This window comes from Typopeltis vanoorti, chromosome 3 (assembly GCF_054136105.1).
Source record: "Typopeltis vanoorti isolate ZY-2024b chromosome 3, IOZ_Tvanoo_1.0, whole genome shotgun sequence".
Lineage (NCBI taxonomy): Eukaryota > Metazoa > Arthropoda > Arachnida > Uropygi > Thelyphonidae > Typopeltis > Typopeltis vanoorti.
Window position 1 is genome coordinate 167,502,286 of NC_143551.1, and position 23,564 is coordinate 167,525,849.

Genomic DNA, 23,564 nt, shown 5'->3' on the forward strand with positions numbered 1-23,564 from the left:
GAAGCCAGCAGTTCTTTGTAAATGCACAAAACTAGTAGGTGTAATTTTGGAAATTTTAACTAATAAATTTCCTTGTTTTGACTGTAATAACTTCAGTTGTTGTATCACCGCATTGTAATTCTTCTCTAAAGTATGAGTGACCATCAACTTATAAGCTTGCACAAAAAATTTCTGTAAGTGTATGATTAATTGCCTTCTCTGTTGCTGTATTCTCCAATAAGAACTAGTTTTTATTTTTTTATTTGTCTGTTGCATTTTCTCTCTATAATCATTTAAAGACCTTTATTTCTTCATTACTGTTACCTCCAATTGAGTCACAAATACAGGAATACCTTGTATAGCGTGGATAATTGGTTCCAAGAAGAGTCCGCGCTATGCAAAACCGTGTTGTTTGAGGTCTATTTATAAAGGTTTTCAATTTAATTTGTTTATTACAAAAATTTAGGATAATAAAAATCTTTAAAAATGAAAAAAAAATGTTATTTTTTATTAACTGAATAACAAATAAAATCCTTTTAATCTGTTATAAAAGTTGTAGAAAACAAAACAAATATTGCTTCAATATTATCGTACAGTAATTTACTTTTTACTAAAGTAGTCTTTTAGTGTTCGTTGAACCATCCTTGTCTTCTTTGTCTCTTCAAGTACTAGATCTCTGTAGCATTTGATGGCATTATTGAAACTTTGTCTCACTTTGATACTTCTTTCCAAATTCAGGTCGGCATTTATGAGAAAGTCGGAAGCTTCGTTGATTTTTCTCACAAAAGTTGAAAGGTTCAGCAAAGGAAAATTCTTCAACCATGACATCGGTGGGGTCATCTTCGTCGTCTTCTGCTTCATAGGCTCATTGTTGTTCCAACTCCAAAAGGGTTTCATTATCCAGATCATTTGAATGAGAATCAATACATTTGTTCACATTGTTACAATTGAAACTTGTAAAACCAAGATCTTTGCCCATCTGCACAATTTCTGTTGAGCTTTCTGTGTTACAAAAGCAACAAAGTCCTTTGAACAATGCGGCAAGATATTGTGCCATACGGCTCTCATGTTGCTTTGAGTCACATCTTGCCAAGATTCATAAATATTTTGAATGGCATCTTTTATGTTAAATTTCTTCCAAAATTCACTCAAAGTCCCAGAATCTTCTTCTGCTGCAGCTTTAATAGCTTGAGCAAAAGTTCTTAAATAGTAAGCCTTGAAAGTGGAGATAACGCCTTGATCCATCGGCTGCAAAATTGATGTGTGTTTGGAGGGAAAAAATGAATCTTGACATTTTCATCTAAGTCAGTCAATAGAGTTGGATGGACTGGTGCATTGTCTAATAAAAGAAAATTTTTTAAAGGAATTCTTTTTACAATAGATTTTAACTTCAGGGCAAAAACAAGTTTTAAACCAGTCTTTGAAAATTGAACGAGTCACCCACGCTTTTTTATTCGAACGCCAATGAACAGGTAAATTGTTCTTTGTAAAGCCTTTAAGAGCTCTTGGGTTTTCCGCTCTGTACACTAGCAGTGGCTTCAATTTTAAATCACCTGATGCATTACCTCCTAGTAAAAGTGTCAATCGGTCTTTTGACACTTTATACCCAGCTTGTGTTTTTTCCTTCTCTGCTAGAAATGTGTGCGATGGCATTCTTTTCCAGAACAAGCCAATCTCGTCAGCGTTAAAAATTTGACCATCTGTGTAGCCTTCCTTCTCAATAAGCTCCTTCAATTTATTGGGAAATAATTCTGCAGTTTTAGTGTCAGCACTTGTGCTTTCACCTTGGATTCTTACGTTATGGAGTCCGCTTTTTGAAACTGTAGAACCACCCGCGACTTGCTATAAAAGTTTCACCGGTTGTACCTCCTTCATTTTTGCTTTCATTTTCTTTTATTTTGTCATATAGACTTGTTGCTTTTGCCTGGATTATCATTTGACTCAAAGGAATCTTTTTCTGATTACAATCTTCAATCCAGATCATTAGAAGGCGTTCCATATTTTCCATTGTAGAAGATCGATTTCTCGTGATCACTTTTGACATATAAGAAGCGGTGCTCATTCCATGTTGTTTAAAATTTTTTCTTTGCTCTGAATAATTGTTTGTACAGATGACTCATTCATTGAATTCTCATGTGCTATTTTAGCAAATGAAGTGCCATTCTCATGACATTTTATAATTTCAAGTTTCTTCTTTAATGTCAACCACTTGCATTCTTTTTTGTTACTCCAACAGTGTCTTCTTTGTTTTATCTCTTTTCACTCATACTTAAATAATAAAAAAATATTAAATACTAATTACTATTAAGAAATAATAAAATGCCACGGGGGAAGAACGTGTCTACACGAGAGCCAATTGAATAACTACTGCATAAACGTGGCTCTCGACTGTCACTTGCGGCGTCTGGGAGTCGCCGGTCAGTGTTGACAATGTTAGTGTGTGTAATAATAAAAACTGCGTTAGACCAAAACCCGCGTTGTTTTCAAACCGCACTATACAAAGTATTCCTATATTTCACTTTCTCAAATTTCCTTATGAAAAATTTTCCCATTTTTCTACATGAAATTACCACTCATTCGAGAAGAGCATCTTCATATTTAGTATCAAATAAGTAGCTTTTTTTCCTCATGATTACTGTTGGAAGATTAAATTATTTATTAGTTTTTAACATAATCCATATTTAATCATATAGAATTATAATTTTAAATTTATTACATTATAACTATTTTAAATAAAATTATATAGATATATATATTAATGCTGTGTCCACATGCATTTCCATTATTCTTCCTTTTCATTCATGTTTCACGTGTTAAGGGTGCCTTCTTTAATTCTGTTATGGTTATTCCAGTAGCTGATTATTGTTCACCTGGAATGTACATGTTTAACCACCTGTAAATACCTCAAGGGAGAGGTGTTTCCAACATATTACTTGCTTTAAAAGATACTTAGCAAAACACTATTTTTGAACTAGAGTTATCAGTTTGTCATCAACCATTAACATTAATATTACTTGCTCAGTAACTGTGCAACATTAAAATTTGGTTTTATAAGAGTGTCATTTTAATTTCATTTGCATCTGATTTTTACAGCAATTTCTTTATTACAGTTTATGGAGTTTCATCAGCAGTACACACAGGTTATTATATATTACTGTTGACATACAATTACAGAGATAACTACATTTAAAAATTATTAAATACCAATCCTCTGCTGATTTAATTTAATTTAATAAATTTATATTATCTTATGGGAGGCCCACATGGATCAACACTCTCACAGCCATTAAATTAATTTAATTTAATTTAATAAATTTATATTATCTTTAAAATATGGATATCTCCATGGATGGGAGGCCCACATGGATCAACACTCTCACAGCCATAGGCAACCAATCTTTTCACATTTGTTACCAACTTTGTGTAAAGTTGTATATATCATGTGGTGTGAGAGTGTTGGACCTGGTTATTGGTTCAGAGGATATATGCATAAGTAAGGTGTCCTCGTTACCTCCAATTGGTGAAAGCAATCATGTGGTATTGACTTGTGAGGTTGCAAAATCTGTGAATTTTTCTGTTAAGAAGGGGTATATATGGAACTACAGGTTAGGCAATTATAACAAGCTTCGGAGTGAGCTTGCAGCCCTCCCATGGTAGAACATATTGCAGGGGAAAGATGTTAGCAGTGCATGGAATAAAATCAGCGTGTATCTGAGGAAAGCAATATCAGATTGTGTCCCCATCATCAGGAAGACAAGGTAGGCTTTAGATAGATCAGCAGTAGTATCAAGCTTGATCTGCAAAAAAAGAAAATGTTATGGAGAATTTACAAGGAGAAATGCAATCAGTATACCCATGAGCAGTACAAGGCTCAGCATAGTAAGAAAAGCTAAATCAGATTATGAGAAGACCTTAGCCAATGAGATCAAGGGTAATCCCAAAGAGTTCTTCCGCTATGTGGCAAGTAAAAGGAGGAATAACTTCAGAAGATAACTTTAGTGGGTGCTGATGGTATTGAGATGACAAAATCAGAGGTAATAGTCGAGTTACTGAGTGATCACTTTTCAAAAGTCTATCACCCAAGTGAGGATATCTCTGTACCTGTAGCAATAACTAATATGAGAATTGAAGCTAAGAAATCAGAGGTATTTAATATATTGCAAAATTTGAATGCAAACACTGCTGTAGGCTTAGATGGAATATCAGCTAGGGCATTGCGTGAATGTGCAAAGGAATTGTCAACCCCTCTTACTTGGATATTTAACTTAAGTTTGAACTCTGGTATGGTTCCTAGGCAGTGGAAGTTAGGCAAAGTGTACATAAAAGTGGCTCTAAAACTGCAGTAGTTAATTACAGACCAATCACCATCTCAGGAGTAGTGGTAAAAGTATTGGAAAAGTTGGTTAAAGACAAAATTCAAGAATGGGTGGATCAGGATATGATTCTCTATAGAGGCCAACATGGTTTTGTTAAAGGTAGATCCTGCCTTAGCAATCTATTAACTTTTCATAATAGAATGACATCTGAATTGGACAAAGGAACTGGCTACACAGTGGTACTTCTGGATTTTGCTAAGGCTTTTGACAGGATACATCATGGAACACTGTTATGCAAATTGGAGCAGATGGGAATGGATACTAAATTGGTGATATGGATAGGAGAATGGCTCAGGGAGAGATACCAGAAGGTGGTGTATGGAGGAGCCAAGTCCAGGATGAGGGAGGTGACCAGTGGTGGGGCTCTGTGCTTGTGCCATTGTTTTTTAATTTGTATATAAATGATATAGGAAATGGCTTAAAGGGAGATGTTCAGTTGTTTGCTGATGATGCCAAGTTGGGTAGCAGAATAAAAAATCAAGCTGATGTTGAAAGTTTACAGGATGATTTAAATAAGCTGGTAGAATGAGCAAAAGGTAACGGATGTCAGTTCAATGTGGAAAAGTGTGAAGTTATGCATTTTGGGATTAAAAGATTACCAGCTGTGTACGACATTGATGGAACAGTACTCCAAGAGATTGATGAGGCTAGGGACTTAGGGGTGTTGGTAGATAGGGAGATGAATTTCATTGGACACATTGCTAAGGTGTCCAAGATTGCACATAGAATTACTTGGTTGTTGAGGAACACTGACATCCAGAGATGAAGAGGTTATTATTCCCCTTTATAAAACATTGATACTTCCACATTTGGATTACTCTGCTCAGGTCTGGTCACCTGGATTCCTTGGAGATGAGGAGGCTGTGGAGAGGGTTCAGAGAAGAGTGACCAAGTTGGTGAGTGATGTAAAAAATGCTCTCTACATTGATAGATTGAGAGCTTGTGGATTGCAGAGGTTGGTTGATAGGCAGAGAAGAAGGGATGTGATAGAAACATTTAAATTACTGAAAGGTTTTTATAGGATTGATGCAGGGGAAATGTTTCAGCTGTGTTGATAGTGATGGAAGAACAAGAGGTCATCCCTGGAAATTAAAGAAGAGTGTGGTTAACATGGGTGTGAGAACAAGGTTTTTTGCCTGGAGGGTGGTGAATGAGTGGAATTCATTGCCTGATTTAGTTGTGAGCTCTTCGTCTGTAAATGAATTCAAGAAGAGATATGACAGATATTGTTTTGCTAGTTTGGGTCTCCCGCGATGAGTCTACTGACTCCATGGAGATACCCATAATAATAATAATAATAATCTTCTAGAGGTGATCTCTTGTTTCCTCATGTCTAGTCATGTATTTGAAAATTATTTTATTATCTCCTCTGCAAATCCCTTTATAAAATTATGTTTCTGTTCTACTCATCTTTTCTGCTTATCAGCTAAACCTAGCCCACAAACTTTTTTTAAAAGGTTTATCCTCTTCTTAGGTAGCACTCTACAAACCATTAACCCTTTTAGTCACTCACTTCTGAATCCTCTTCACTTCCATATTGAAAAAAACCAAGGCAACCAGATCTGTGCACAGTTGTCCAGAAATAGTCATATCAGGTCCTAATATACGAGGGTGGTCTGAAAAATTCTCGGCCTCAACCATAAATGGCAACACTATCGGCATGATTTTTTTTTCAAAGTTGGGGCATCTGTCATAAGCATCCATGAGAAATTGCAAGTCATTCTATCAAGTAGTTTGTTTTATACAGCTGTCTGAAGCAAAAGTGTTGTCTGTATTCCTTTGAAATGCATAAAATTGAGTATTGTGTGGTTATAAAAGTCTTTGTAAAAAAGGTTTAATGCCAAAAGAAATTTACTCGAAGTTCATAAAAGTTTATGGGCAGGCACTCATCTCCTTCATTTTCAAAGGAGAAAACTACCATATTAATTAAGAAATGGGCTGCTAAGTTTAAATGTGGCTGTACCAGCCTTGAAGATGACTCACATGGAGGACGTCCAAAAAGTGTAACAACAACACCAGAAATCATTGATCAAGTGCACGATATGGTATTGGATGACCAAAGTGCGTGAAATTGCTGAGACTATAGGCATTTCAAAAGAACTTGTAGGATATATTTTGCATGAAGAATTGCAAATGAAGAAGCTTTGCACAAGATGGGCGCTGCACTTGCTCACAGCATATCAAAAACTCACTTGCATGAAAATCTCTGAACAGCCTGGAGTGTTTTAGCAAGAAAAAAAAACAGATTTTTGTGCGTCAATTTATTACTATCGATGAGACTTGGATTCACCAAGTCTCATCCATACACACCAGAATCCAAACAGCAGTCAAAGCAGCGGACAGAAGCCAGTTGTTCAGTGCCAAAGAAGACCAAGTCAGTTCCATCAGCAGGATTGGTCAAGACATCAGTGTTTTGGTTTGCTAAAGGCATTTTGCTTATTAATTATCTTGAAAAGGGTAAAACAATAACTGGGGAATATTATTCCGATCTTTTAACCAGACTAGACGAAAAAATACGTGAGAAAAGACCCGGTTTGCAGAAGAAAAAAATCATCTTTCATCAGGACAATGCACCTGCCCACAAAGGTGTTTTGGCAATTGGGAAATTAAGGGATCTGCACTAGTCCAAAAGAATCCTAGCGAGTTCTTTCGATATGTAGCCAGCAAAAGAAAGAATGATTGTGGAAAGATGGCATTGATTGGAGAAAATGGTATAAAGACAGCTGTTGCAGAATGTGTGGTGGAGATACTTAATGAGCAGTTCATAAAGATCTTTCAATCTTGTGAGTGTGACTTCATGGAGAGATTGAGAGCAGTTGATGATGGGGAGGAGAGACTGACTGTATGTGAGCAAGAGGTGTTTGGGGAGTTGAGTAAACTATATGTAAATAAGGCTGTGGGATTTGATAATATATCACTGCATATTCTGAAGGAATGTGCCAGGGAGTTGACACCTGCCTTGACATGTTTTTTTAATACGAGTCTTGCACTCGGTCAAGTTCCTAAGGAATGGAAAGAGGGCAAGATTGTGCCACTTCATAAAGGAGGTGATTGATCTCAAGCATCAAACTATAGTCCTATCTGTGTGTCAGGTGTTGTGGTTAAGTTGTTGGAGAAGCTTGTGAGAACTAGGATCCAGAGTTGGGTTGACGACAATGGTATTATCTTTGATGGACAGCATGGATTTGTTAAAGGGAGGTCATGTTTTAGTAATCTACTTACTTATTACAATAAAGTGACTGCTTCCTTGGACAGAGGAGAAGGATACACAGTAATATACTTGGATTTTGCAAAGGATTTTTATAGAGTACCTCATGATAAGTTGACAGTCAAACTAGAGCTGATGGGGTTGGATATTAGATTAGTGCATTGGATTGGAGACTGGCTATCTGATAGGTATCAACAAGTTGTGTATGAGGGGAGCAATATCCAGGAAAAGGAAAGTTACTAGTGGTGTGCCTCAGGGGTCTGTTTTAGGCCCAGTGCTGTTTAACTTGTATTAATGTATTAATGATATTGGTGAAGATTTGGATGGAGATATTCAGTTGTTTGCAGATGATGCAAAGTTGGGATGAACCATAAAGAGTAGTGAAGATGTTGTGGCCTTACAAGAAGACTTGAATAAATTGAGTGATTGAGCACAGAAATGGGGATATGAGTTCAATGTTGCAAAATGTAAGGTTTTAAAATTTGGAAAACAAAGATGGGATGCAGAATTTATGCTTGGTGAGAATATATTGTTGGAAGGAGAGGAAATAAGAGGTCTGGGGGTGATAGTGGATAAGGATCTAAAATTTAGGGGACACATCGCCAAAATTGTGAAGACAACACAATAACGTGTAGAAGTAGGGAGATTCTTGTTCTGTTGTATTAGGCTTTGATTAGGTCACACATGGACTATTGTGCCCAGATTTGTTCACCGGGTTTTCAGAAGGATGAAGAGATGTTGGAAAGGGTCCAAAGGCGACTGACTAAGATAGTTTCTGACCTTTGGAATGTCGAGTATGAGGAAAGATTGAGAAGATGTAATTTGCAGTGTCTGGTGGACTGAGGAAGAGGGGAATTTTATAGAGATCTACAAGTTGGTAAGGGGTGGAGAAGTTCTACAGAGAATAGTGGGAGATCAGGAGAGAACCAGAGGTCATCCCTGGAAACTGTATAAAGAGGGTGTGAGAGGCAGGTTTTTTTCGTGCAGAGTTGTGAATAATTGGAATGCCTTGCCTGAGAGTGTGGTGTCTGCAAGGAGTTTGAGTGTGTGTTTAAGACATGGTATGATGAGATGTGGGTGTGATAAAAAGACCTCCCAGATGAGTCTATGACTCCATGAAGTCTTGGGGTAATAATAATAATAAAGTACATAGCTTTACACTTTAAGCTCTTATAAGCTCTTTTTATAGACAATTTTTGTTATAGGCTTCTCCCAGTTGTCTTCATCTTTCTATGTTGAAAGCTTGCTGATGCCATAATTCTCTAACTATTTTCACTAGGTCATCCTCCCATATTCTCCCATTTCTGGTCATTATAATGATTTATAATGACATATGTGTTTCTTTTCCTTATTATAACATATTAAGACTTTTATTTTTAACTCTTATTTTAATTTTCCAACTTCTTGGATTAGATCTGTGTTTTCCTTCAAAGTTTTAACTTAAAATATTTTAAATTCTTTAATTCTGTTAATATATAATGATATCATGATTCTCTTTTTTAACATGATGTTTTTGCCATGAGCTATGTATGTATGTATGTATGTATGTCTGGTCATCCAGTCATTATTATTATTACCCCAGTACCACATGGAGTCAAAGACTCATCTAGGAGGTCCTTTAATCATACACATAGCTCATCATACTGCACCTTAAGCACACTCAAATTCTCTGCAGACACCACACTCTCAGGCAAGGCATTCCAATCGTTCACAACTCTGCATGCAAAAAACCTGCTTCTCACTTCCCTCTTCACACCCTCTTTATACAGTTTCCAGGGATGACCTCTGGTTCTCCCCTGATCTCCCACGTTTTTCTGTAGAACCTCTCCAACATTGATCGTATAACAACCCTTACTAACTTGTAGGTCTCTGTCATATCTTTCCTCTTCCTCCTATCCACTAGACTATGTAAATTGCATCTTCTCAATATTTCCTCATATTCGACATTCCAGAGGTTAGAAACTATCTTAGTCAGTCGCCTCTGCACCCTTTCCAACATCTCTTCATCCTTTTGAAAACCAGGTGACCAAATTTGGCACAGTAGTCCATGTGTTGCCTAATCAAAGTCTTTTACAAAGGAACAAGAATCTCACTACTTCTACAAGTTGGTCTCCTCCCCATCATTCCCAGAAGTTTTTGTGTTGTCTTCACAATTTTGCTATGCATCCCCTAAATTTCAGATCCTCATTCACCCCAAGATCTCTTATTTCCTCCACCTCTGGCAATATATCCCCACTAAGCATAAATTCTACATCCCATCTATGTTTCCCAAAAATTTAAACCTTACATTTTGCAACATTGTACTCGCATTCTTGTAAGGCCACAACATCTTCTTTACTCTTCATAATTTGTCCCAACTTTGCATTATCTGCAAACAACTGAATATCTCCATCCAAATCTTCACCAATATCATTAACATGCAAGTTAAACCCTTTTCCGAGAATTGCCCCCCCCCCATACACAACTTCCTGATACCTATCAGATAGCCAGTCTCCGATCCAATGCACTAATCTAATATCCAACCCCATCTGCTGTAGTTTGGCTATCAACTTATCATGCAGTAATCTATCAAAAGCCTTTGTGAAATCTAAGTATATTACTGTGTATCCTTAACCTCTGTCCAAGGAAGCAGTCCCCTTATTGTAATAAGTAAATAGATTACTAAAACACATGACCTCCCTTTGGCAAATCCATGCTGTCCATCAAAGATAATACCATTGTTGTCAGCCCAATTCTGGATCCAAGTTCTCACAAGCTTCTCCCAACACCTGATACACAGATAGGCCTATAATTTGATGCTTGAGTTCTATCACGTCCCTTATGAAGCAGCACAATCTTGCCATCCTTCCACTCCTTAGGAACTTGACCCAGCGCACGACTCATGTTAAAAAAATTTCAAGGCAGATGTTGACTCCCTCGCACATTTCTTCAGAATACGTGATGATATGTTATCAAGTTCCACAGCCTTATTAACATCAAGTTTGCTCAACTCCCCATAGACCTCTTGCTCACTTACACTGAATCTCTCCTCTTCATCATCAACTGCTCTAATTCTCTCCATGAAGTCACATTCACAAGAATTGAAAGATCTTTATGAACTGCTCATTAAGTATTATCTCCACTATATTTTCTGCATCAGCTGTCTTTATAACATTTCCTCCAACCAACATCATCCTTCCATAATCTTTTTTTTTTTTTTTTTTTTTTTTTTTTTTTTTTTTTTTTTTGCTGGCTACATATCGAAAGAACTCCCTAGGATTCTTTTTGGCTTCATTAGCTAACTGCTGCTCACACCTCACTTTGGTACCCTTACGAACCAAGTCACCCGCCTTGCCTAGTCTTTCCGCTTCTCTTATGCTGCCTCTGTAATACCTTCTTTTATCTGTATCACATGCTTAATCTCTTCATTCATCCATTTTGCACCTACCTTATTTATCCTTCTGACCCTTGGAATACATTTAGACATTGTTTCTACTAGATAGTTCTTGAATATCCCCCAAGCTGCATTGATCTTTTTTCCAGTTAACTCCTCATTCCATGCTACACCTGCAAGCTGTCTTCTGAGCTCTTCATAATCACCACCCTTGTAGTTACCCATGTACCCTTCTCTCACAGAGATCCTCACACTCCTGGCAACCTCCCAGGTAACACCTCATGGTCACTCACCAGTTGGAGAGTGATTGGACACCTCATTTATAATTGCATCCTCTGATGAGATGATCAAATCCAAGATCCTCAGTCCTCGTGTGCCCTCTGTTACATACTGTAACAGAGGGCACACGAGGTTGAGTATTTGATAATAGCTTGAGTATTTGAGGTGTCTCCCTCAAATACTCAAGAAACTTATTTCCTTTACTTCTAGTTGCTATTTCATCATCCCAGTCTATATTATCATAATTAAAATCATCCATAAATGATCACCCTTTTCTTATTTGCTTGGCTAATTTGATTATACATTTCATAGTCACTACCATCCACTTTACCAGGTCTATAACAACATCCAACCAAGTATTTCATTCGATTCACCTCTATCTCACACCATGCTGCCTCAAACCCACTGGCACTATTTCCATCTTGCATCTCTACTCTGTATGGACATAACTCTTTCTCTATCATCAATAGCACTCCCCCTCCCTTTTTACCCTTTTTATCCTCACGAAACACATCATACCCATGTCTATTCCTGTCAGGCTGTCGTCCTCATCCAGCCATGTCTCATGTATTCTAACAATTTTTGGGTTGAACAGACTCAGTTAATGCAGCCATTTCATCTGCTTTGTTTCTTACACTTCCAGCATTTGTATACAGACACAGCATGTCATTCCTGGATCTATAGCTAGTTCTACTGATACCACTCATTCGACGTGATTTCTCCATACTCAACTCAAACCATTTTCCTTCCTCCTTATTCATTTTAGAACCCTCTTCAAATTCAACTGTTTTTCTCTTGATCCCAGGTCATCCCTTTCCTTTCCTGTCTACACATGCATTCACATCCTCTTGGAGCATCCACCTTTCTCACGCTGTGTTCCTCTGTCCACCCTGAGCCTCCCCGTTTCCCTGTCCGTCTTGCACGCCCGTTCTCTCATTCTCTATACTCATGCTACTGCCCTCTCCAGTCTCTCCTGTCTTACTCTCCTGCTCTTCCACATCACTTCCCACTTAATCAGATTCATTCTCTATACTCACTTCTCTACCTTCCAGCAGCAGTCTCATCAAGTGACTCATACCAAAACCACTCAAATGCAGTCCATCACTTTTATACAGTTCACTTCATCCTTCAAACTCATTCCACACATTAACAAACTACACTCCTTTTTCTGCACACAATTCCGCTAACATATCATTCATAATCCTTTCTACCTTTCCTATCACACTATTCTCTTTTATACATCTCAGCAATCTCCTGATATCCAACCTAATATTCAATCTTTTGCTCGCTTACTCCTCTTATCCATTGCCTTAGTCACTCTACTCATTCTACCTCCAGTAAAAAACATACCTTGTGCATCCTCTCGTCCAGCACACCTTTAAAAATTGAATCACCATATAACGCCACTCGCGGGTCTTTCGTTACCTCTTTTATACCAACATTATTTGGTTTCATCATTTTCACTCTCCCATACATTTCCCAAATTTCCTTAACTTTATTCCACATCCATTTCATCTCTTGCCTCATCCTAACCAACTCAACTTTTGAATCTTGTTGCATTTTCGCTGTCGTTCATTCTTTTGAATTTTCAAGCTCTCGAACCCTGCGTCACAATTAGTCTTCTTTCATATCTTTGCCACAGGGTGATTGTCCATTTATCACTTTTCATCCATGTGATATGTACTGCCCATCTTCAGTTTAGTTTTAAAATCTCTTCCCTCATATTCAACACTTTTGTTTCTTTTCTTAGATCTTCATTCCTTGTTTTGTTTTGCAGTTTGATGTGTAACTCAACTCTTTCCCATTCTGAATTCAACCTCTCCTTATTCTTTCTAGTATTTGTGTATTTATTTGGCTATGTCTCTGATCCACATAGCATAACTTGATACTCTAATACATTGAATTGACAACTGTTATCTTTTGTCCAAACTTATTGGTTATAGACTGGTAAATCTATATCATCATTATTAGTTATTCTCTCCACTTTAGCATCATTGGCAAACATTTAGATATTCTCCTCAAATCATTCCCAATATTGTGTAATGTACAATTTTATGTACAGAGCCATGTGGAACACCACTCATCTGCCTTCTCTTTGATTCAGTTGCATCATTTACCATTCTCTGATGTCAGTCCGGGCACTCACATGCAGTGGTGTGCTGGAGTTGGCTCACACTCGCTCGTTCAAGCTGGTTAAATTTTCAAGAACGTTGTGAGCTGGTTGTTAAACTAGTGGCTATAAAACTGTAGAGTGGCATGCACTTCAATCCACAATGGCTAGCAGAATTGGAGTGATAAGCCTCTATATCAGGCCTTCACAACTTAATTGTCTTTGAGGACCAAATCCAACTGGACCACCTGACCAAGGGCCAGACCACTTCGGACCTTGAATCTTAGACTAGTCCACTGCAGCTAAACTTAAAAGTAAATTTGTTAGTAGGTCTACAGTAAATACTAATTAATATACATATTTAAATTTTTTAGAGAGTTACAATTAAAATTATAATCAAGATTATTTACAAACAGATATATCTGCAAAATTTCTCAATAAAAAAAACTTAAACATAAACACAAAGTTTACTAATAATTTCACTGAAAATATCACGCTTATTCTCAGTGTTTGTCCACTCAGGGTTAAATGCTCGATGTTCTGAATCTATTTTACGCTTTTTACTTAAGCTCATTGTGTCGAGATTGACAATATTAATTACAAAAAACGAATGATAAAAAACTCGCAATAATGCAGGTTATGATAACAGTTATGTAATGTATTGCTCCAGCTACAACCAACCACTACACTGTCAAAGCCAGTCAAGGCATGGCTAACTTTTGTAATATGATTCGTTCTCATTCGTAGACATCAAGTCCTTATCATGGAGATGTAACTTTGAATTTCCCTGCAGCGTCACTAGCGCTAACAAAACCTCGAAGTAATTGTAATAATTTGTTATTAAATACGACAGTGGGAATAACTCCAAATGCAATTTATTGTCGAGTTGAATGAAACATGATTGTGACATTAATCGCATGAACGTAAGCATGCAGAATCTTAGTAAAAATTTAATTCAAATTGTCTAATTTCATATCCCCCCATATGATTAATTAATTTCAATCAGGCAGACGGGCCAAAATAAATATACTCCTGACTACTTCTGCAAACATCGTAGTCAGGACTAGCAGACTATGCTCTGGGTTTTTCTTCATGCAAGGTTAAATGAAAGAAGGCCACTGTGCTATATAGAGGTCAGTTATAGATCTGAGAGGCTTATTTTTAGAATCAGCATCAGCTATGAAGTGCTCCCCAACCTTAAGATGTATGGCTGCATTAATTTGTTTAAGAGACCACATTTAGCCTTACTTTTCTGAATTAACTTTGTTTGTATGTGCTCAATAGAGGGCATCTTGTTAGTTCCTTTTCAGTTACAATTTGAAATGCTTCTACATATAAATAAGTGCTGTGTGTTTACTGCATTTGTAATTTGTTCAAATAGATGCTGGTTGAAAATCTAGTGAGTTATTGGTAAGTTCAAAATTATTTATTTTCTCTCTGGTGGTGGTAATACCATGAAGGACTATTATCAGTAGTACTGCTTACTTTATATTAATTAAACATTTCCACAATAGCACTTTAACTCCACTCCCCAGATAATTGCCTTCAGTCTCAGAACTTATATTTTGTCTGTTTTAATCTGTGTGAATATTCTTTCTTTAACATTTTTTTTCTCATTATCTTTTCTGCTGATAATACCACTTCATTGCTCACACCTCAGCAAATTATTATGAGGTCTTTGCTGCTTTCATTGTAGGAATGTTTAAAAAAAAGAAATTAGATAACTTTGATCACTCAAATAGTATATTCATTTAGGATTTAAGGAGATATCATTCATGATGTATTAATTTAATATTATTATATTAAATATGGATGAGTCATCGTGGGAGGTCTATATTCTCTTATGCCTAAAGATCAAGCCCTGCTCTGAACCCATTTAAAGTTTCTGAACTAACCACACTTTCAGGCAGTGTATTCCACTCACCAATCACTCTCCATGCAAAGGATCTGTTTCTCACACTGTTTTTATCCAGCTTCCATGGATGTGGCCTCTAGTTCTACCATTGCCTCCCTCTATTCTATGAAATATCTTCTCTGCATTAATCTGGTAAAAATCCCTCACTATCTTATGTGTCTCACTCATTTCTTCCCTTTTCTTCGGTTTACAATACTCTGTAAGTTGTATTCACTCAATCTCTCCTTTATATCTGATATTCCATGGATCTGACACTAACTTAGTAAATCTTCTCTAGACCTTCTCCAATACATTCTCATTCCCCTTGAAAACCAGGCAACCAAATCTGTACACCTTAATACAAGCCTTATGAAGGTAACCATAACCTCTTTGCTTCTGCATGTTGGTGTCCTCCTCATTATTGCTATAATCCATTGGGATGGTCTTACAGTTTCAGCTTTGTGACCCCTAAACTTCAACTCTCTGTCCACCATCACTCCCAGATCTCTCATCTCCATCTCCTTCAAAATTTCTCAATTAATTGTATACTCTGCATCCCAACCCTGCCTACCAAAATTTCAAGACCTTACATTTTGCAACATTAAACTGATAGCTCCAGTCATTTGACTACTCACAGTATATTCAGATCCTCCTGCAAGGCCACAACATCTACTCTATTTCTCATAGCCCTTCCCAACTTTGCATTATCAGTGAACAGCGGAACATTTCTCGTTAAGCTGGTTCCAGTGTCATTAACATACAAGTTAAATAATAATGGTCCCAAAACAGATCCCTGTGGCACTCAACTTCCTCTTTTGGAATACTGCTCCTCATATACAACTTGCTGATACCTGTCCACTCAACTATCCAACCTGTAGTTTGATGGTTGTTATTCTCAAAATTTTTAAGTGCATTAAAAGGAACTGATTTGTGATTTGTAGATAATTTTACTTGTCCTATCTCTCACATACTTTTTTTTCTTCCAGTTTCATTATCTTTTGGCCTATGTTAATTATTAGGTTGGTGTTATATATAAATAATTTTTATAATGTGTAAAATTATAGCCATACAGAACTGAATATCATGTGGATTTATGATTCTACCATTACAACTACATTAATATTATGTGCTTTTCACTTTTGCTTAGTTCATTAGTATATTTTTTTTTTTTTGTTATATATTGAGTTTTTGCATATTGTTCTTGTTCAGTATACAGTAGACAAGGAGGGATCCATGAAAGGTGTAACTGTTACAAGGTTAGCAACTGCCAATCATTGCCGAGCACTAACAGCAGCTTGTAATTACACTGAAGGTATTGTTTTTATTTTATTTTTTTTCTTTAAATAAAAATCATGAGTAGAATAAAATTTGAACTTTTCAAATATTGTAAATTATCTGAAAAGTTCAGATTAAATACTTCAATATCAGGGATATCAAATTACTTCCTTCTCCTGAAAATCATATGTATGAAATTTTCCGATTTTGTTTGACTAGATTGCTTGCTGATCAACTCCAAAATAGATTTATGATCTAAAACATATTTTAAGTTTCCATTTTATTTTTTTATGTTTTATGTGAATCCCGCATGAGTGGGATTCTTTTAAAAATAAAAATTAACAATGTGCAAATGTAATTCTGGACTGAAAAGTGGGAGTATCTGTTTTTAAGCTAGAAATCCTAATTTTCAGTCATTTCAGTTATTCAGAAAGTAGTGTAGCAGTCAGGGAAATTAATTTAATCTTCCTCTGAAGATATTCATGAATATTTGAATACTCTGTGGGGGATGGCCTGATAGAGAGGAGTGATGCTCTTCACTAGACCAGCCAGACTGGCAATTATCAAGGAATGCAAGATTTTTAGTGCAAAAATTTCATGTTCAAGTGTTATTTGTTATCATTTACCAGTTGATGAGTTTTATAAAAAAAAAAAATGACTGAGTTTGGATTACTTTCAGTTCTTTTATTTTTATAAAATGCAACAGATATTTAATTTTCCTTGTCATCTGTTGGCTTATATCCCTTGTCATGGAAAAATATGTGGTTTCTGCTTATTTTGGTTCCCATGATGTTTTTCTTTATTTAAGTTTTATGAAGTAATTATTAAAATAGTGAATTTCTTTTTATTAGTGTCATTCATATAACAATGGTTATGTTATATGAATAATATATAACCATTGCTTGCTATATGAATCTCATTCACCAGTAATATTTGCTGGATGAGAAAGAGAATGAAGTACAGTGGTATCTCGCTAATCCGAACTAATAAAACCGCGCTCGTTTAGATTAGCGAAAAGTTCGGATTAGCGAATTTCCCCCCAAGAGGCAACAATAACTAGCGTTTAAGACAAAAATAATCAGATTCTAATGGTACATCAATTTAATTCTGTAAATAAATGAATTAACTGATAGAAAAAATGCTACTGTACTGTAATATAAAACTTTAAAAAAATAATGTAGTACGCAAGTTTATTTTTGTAAAATATTTAGTTTGTATTCACCTGTATTGTTGAGGATTCTGATTTAATAAAATTGCATAGTTCAGTACATAACTTAATTTGCGTAAAAAATACCACTTTCTTGTACACAACACACACAAAAAAGTTTTTTTTTTTTTTATTTCTTTTTAAAAAAGTCACTGATTTTCTTTTGCTTCTTGGAAGCTAAACTTTTTTCGAATGCTTCTTCTAGGAGCTGCATTAGCAATAAAATTTTGTGGAATGGCCTATCATTCTGATTAGCCCATTCTATACACATATTAAAACTGCCAACTGCTTCTTCATGTTTTTCTTTTTTTTTCTTCGAATTCTTTATTGTCATCATCGTCTGCTAATTCATTCTGTAGCGTCATATTTATAATTTAAGCATCTGATTTGATTTCGAATTCACTTTCGGTTCTACCTGTAATCCATTCCGTAACATCTGTTTGTGAAATTTCAACATTCGGATTTATATTTTTAACCAAATTATGCCTGTTTTGAATATCCGCTTTTTGTGTATCACTGTAGTTATCTTCGTAAATTCTAGAAGGCCACAGTTTTTTCCATGATGCTCGACAACGGTGATTCATGCCGACAAGACAGTACGTACTGTACAGTATAAAAAAGCAAACCTGAACACACAATAAATCAAAATAGGCCTGCAGTGTAAACATACAATCGACAGTATGAAAAAAAAATATACTGTACTGTAATAATAATAAAATAAATAATAATAGTTAAAATACTAATTATTAAATAAAAATAATAGCACACAAAATAATAATACTTAATAAATAAAACTTTTTTTTCTTTCAAACCGCAGTTCGGATTACTGGAGGGTTCGGATTAGCGAGATGCTACTGTACATCTTCAGCAGCAGATATGAGAAGGATAGCAAGTGAATAATTTATGCATGATAGTCAGATTGTACAGTAATATCCTGCTTTTGACTAATCGGTTTACAATGATCTGCTCATGGGACACCTTTCCATTATGACTAGTGCCCACTAATATGACACAGCATTTGCTCAAATGATGGTTTTAGTGACATTACATTACACTCTATGAATCAGTGCTGCACAGTTTTTGTCAACTGCTTACATTGTCATTGCTTGCTACATCTCTTTGTCATTTGGTGTTTTGTTGTGAATCAGTGGTGCACCCAGGGAGGGTGTGTCACTGATTCACAGCAAAACACCAAATGTTTGTCTGACAGCATAGTTTCCTTTTTATTTAGGGGGGGGGGTAGGGCCAAGGGACCCTGGCCCCCCCAAAATAAAAAGTTAAAAAACACTAGAAAATTTTCCAAAATACTTTTCCTAATTAAAATTCATTTTTTATTTATGTTATGTCATGTCTTCTATTTCTATACTACTTATGAATTAGGGGCACATAAGGTGAGAGAACCCTGTAGCAGTGTTTCTCAACTTATGGTCCGCAGACCACAGGTGGTCCACAGGCGGTCCACAGGCACTTAAATTACGAAATAAATCTATATATTTTAATTATCCAAACAAAACAAATTAAAATTGAATAAGTTAGTAAAAATTATTAAAATAAAATGAATACTTAAAAAAAAAAAATAGTGGCAGAATTGTTCATTCCATGAACATTCTGCCACTATTTTAATTTGTAGCAGCAGAATGATGAGTAATAAAAGAGGCGTGAAGTGAAAAACAATATGGTTTTATTGCTTCCACCTTCCCTTGCTATTTTTGTCAGATTTGAAGTGAACATGTGTTATCCACATGACCACATTTCAACCAATTGCTTGTTGTTTATTGATTTTTATTGTTGAAGGTTTTCCTCCTTCAACCAAGGCTCAATATATCTTCAGAAATGCTAAGTAATACTTAGCATTTCATATTGTGAGTGAACTCCAGTATTTATATATTTTTTGGAAGTTGCGCAAAAAGCAAGCCGACAATTGAGTTGAAATGCTAACTCTCTTCAGCCGAATTCCAATAATATGTGATACTGCCATAACAGCGTTCACTATATATATATATATATATATATATATATATGTGTGTGTGTGTGTGTGTGTGTGTGTGTGTAGAAATTATTTTACCTTGGGTATAATAAATGTTAAAAATACCAATATATATATATATATATCTTAGTTTATGAATTTTAACATTTTCGGTTGAATTTTATTGCTGCCGAGTAAACTCACACAATCTAATTAATAACAATAGTTTTTAGTTAGATATTGTGTTTGCCAGTGCAACATATGGTTTTGCTTGAGTCTGTATATACAGCATAGTTTCTGTATGAGGGGACATGTGATTTATTAATTAGTGTCATTTTTATACCAGTTGTCTCTAAATGCACTATTTGTTGAGAAATATATTACATAGACTGCTTATATTATTATTATTATTATTATTCATTGACATAATAAAAGTACTTGTTTTTCCTGCCTCTGCAATATAGTGGCTATTGGGAGGGCGTGTTGTTTACTGCGGGAGCAAGTTACTATCGCCCTGCTCTGAATGTGTTTCAGCTTTTCTTCATTTGTGAGGTATATGCGAAAATTTTTAATTTCTTTTTTCGAAAAATAAAATTAGGGGTGAGAGTTATATGCGAGTAAGTACGGTATTTCAATTATGGATAAATACATTGGAAACATATCTTTAAACAGAAAAATATCTCAGATGACAGTGATAATACAAAACGAGTTTGTAATGACAGTTTGTGTGTAGTTTCTGAAGAGAGAGAGAGGTTGGTAACGAATCCACAGAAACAGAAAATTCCCATCAGTTGCAATGCAATAATATTAATATGCTTAACGAAAGGAAAGATTTGCTGACTTGCTGGATACTCAACCAGTGGATCTCATTCAAAGGTAAATACAATTGGTTATTTTGTAGGAACATTTTTCTGTTTTGTGACTTTTCTCCCTTTACAGTAATTATGCCTACATTATTGTGCTATTATTCAACAACTGTTTACAGTTTTGAATGTGTATATAAAGTCAGTATCAACAGTAGCCTGATTGCAAATGCGTGATGAAAGGGACGGGGAGGTTTGGAGCTTCCCCAGATAGTATTCAAAAGGTAAATACAATTGGTTATTTTGTATAGGGCCCCAAAACTTATTAGTTTAGAATTTAACCACTGGGAAAGGGTTTGTGTCCACCTCAAAACTCTGAAACAGAATTTGGAAACATTTTCTGAATAACTTTTTATAAGAAATTTCTGTGATTTCACGATAAGTTTGCAGTCACGAGAACTACCTTTCGTTATCGAAAAAAGAGCAGCTTATTGAGTTTTCAAGTGACAATGGGCTTAAAATGCAATTCTGTGATCGTGGTTTGGCTTGATTCTGGATCTCGCCTTCAGTGAGAAGTGAATTTCCTGAATTATTTGAAGAAGTCGAAAATCGTCATGCAGTTTTCTACAACCTTTCTTTGCGAGAAATGATTTTCATTGCTCCTTCAAATAAAATCAAAATACAGCATCCGTCTTAGTGTGTGTGCCGATCTTCAACTGAAGTTGACCAATATTGAGCCAGATATCCAGCAAGTCTGCAAGGTAGAGAAGCTCATCCATCTCATTAAAAGTAAATAGTAACATAATTATATCATTTTATTTATTTGTTTAATAAAAATTAAAACTTTGTTTTAATTTTTTATCTATATATCCGGCCTGGTTGGCCGACTCTCCAGCCAAAAACTATGAGTTCGAATCCTGCCATGGATATGGATGTTTGTGATTGTTTGTGAAAATACTAGTGGTAGTGGTCGGCGGTAGACAGCTTTGGTGCAGATGATGATGATGATGATGATTGTACTTGTGGTTGGTGAAGATGGAGAGTTGTAGAGTAGGTGCCCTTCCTCGATATGTCTTTGGACTACCTGGAGGTGTTATGTAATAATAATACCGACAAACTTTATATGTTCATTATACATCACATAGTTTGAATTTGGCACTTGGAAATGCTATATCTGTGACAAATAAGAAATTGCATTGGCATAATCAGTGTCCTTGGTGAATGTGGCGGTCGTGTTTAGTTAGTCTAGAAAACGTGTTTTTAAATTTAAATATAGCGTGGCTTTTTGTCTCAAATTGTGCTGCAGTTGTGCATCGGTTGGATACAAGTGTCCTTCAGTGGTGGCATTGTTTGGAACTGTGTTGTATATATTGTGTTTTCACTGCCATTTGTTTCACTACTTCAACGTGTAAAGATGGCATCCAAACAAGAAACGTACATCAGCATCGCGCAGGACTTCTACACGAAAGGCTGGCTCAGTGTTAGATTTTTTGCAATGGATGCGTTGCAGAAACTGCTACATGTATGCGCCAAAGAATGTGAAGGATCTGTGGTCAGTCTGGCTAAATGAGAAGAATGAAAATGTTGACATATGTGAGAAGTGTTGGGATAGGCTGGAGCGTTTAGGAATGGAAGCTGACATTGGGACCGTAGCGGTAGAACTTTGGCGGGAGTTCATGAAAATGAAAAATGACGTTCAGCTTCTGCATGAGGAATTGGAAGTGCTTGATAAGGAGATACCGGAAGTTAAAACTGAGTTTAATGTGTTAAACAGAGAAATTAGGACTATAGAGATTACGTTAGCTGAATTAACTAGAACAGGATTACGTATGGGTGAGTCTTTGGTGAATGATGCAATAATAAATAGTATGGGAGTGATTGGGAGTCAACAAATTAAAACCACAAGTGGCCTAGAAGAAACGAGATGTCGTGAGAGTGGGGGGGGGGGATCAGTAATAGAATTTTGAGTAATGAAACTGGGAGAGTCATGCTGAATAGCGTAGAAAATGAGTCCATGAGTGACGCTTGTGTGGACTTGAATGAAGTTAAGTGTTGTAAGATATATGGTGATTCTATGATTAAGGGTATGGAGAGTGGTATGCTTGAGGAGTGCTTAGCTGGTGGGACAATAGAAAAAGTGGCTTTAGCAATAAAGAGAGGGCATGAAGCAGACAAGATGATAGTTATGGTGGGTACGAATGACCTGAGTGGTGGTATCAATCGGGCAGGAAAAGATTTAAGAACATTGTTAGATATTGTGAAGAGGAAAAGTGTCAATGGGAGGATAGTGTGTGTGCTGCCTCATTTTGACAATTATGAGTTAAGTAGACGAGCAAAAAAAGAGGCCTGGAATTTGTTGATGTTTGGAGTGTGTTTGAAGGAAAAAGACAGTTGTATTCTAGAGATAGACTGCATCTGAACATAGAAGGACATAAGCAATTGAAGAAGTTACTGTTTTCTGAATAAGTTGAAGTAATTGGGCAGGGAAACTAATATTGAAAAGGTTGAGTGTAAGAGAAAGAAACTTTAGCACTGATTGTATATTTATTGATCCTTATTTGCAGAATAAATTGCAGAAGAGAGAGGATAAAAATCGGCATGCGACTACTGAAATTAGTGACTTATATATCAGTTCTAAAGCCGGTACAAGATCTAGAGGGAATCTGCAATTTTTGTATACCAATGCAAGAAGCATTCGAAATAAGAGAGAAGAATTTTTGGCATTAGTCAGTGCAATCTCACCAAAAGTTGTAGGCATTAGTGAAACTTGGCTGTCAGCAGATGTGGTCACTGGAATTCAATGTGACGGGTACAGTATTTTCAGGGAGGATAGAGAAGATAGAACAGGGGAGAGGAGTACTGTTGATGATAGCTGATGTGTTGCAGCCAAAGAAAGTAGTATATCAAGATGATAGACATGTGAATGAGAGTTCATTTGAGGCGGTCTGGTGCGAAATAGTGACCAATGCAACCAAATATACAGTTGGATGCTGCTATAGGCCAGGGAGTACAGGGAGAGATATTGAATTAATGCATCAGCAAATTAGTGCAATGAGTGCAGGCTTAGTGATTATTATGGAGGATTTTAATTACG

The 23,564-nt window shown here is 36.1% G+C and overlaps 1 protein-coding gene across 1 annotated transcript in view; it reads left to right on the forward strand.

Annotated features, from left to right (window-relative positions):
- Positions 1-23,564, forward strand: part of LOC150108732 (disco-interacting protein 2-like) — a 936,780-nt gene that overhangs the window by 381,505 nt on the left and 531,711 nt on the right. Inside the window, exon 18 of the mRNA XM_090416186.1 lies at positions 16,429-16,531. Within this exon, the coding sequence (XP_090272312.1) occupies positions 16,429-16,531 (103 nt within the window). The remainder of the gene's footprint in view (positions 1-16,428; positions 16,532-23,564) is intronic.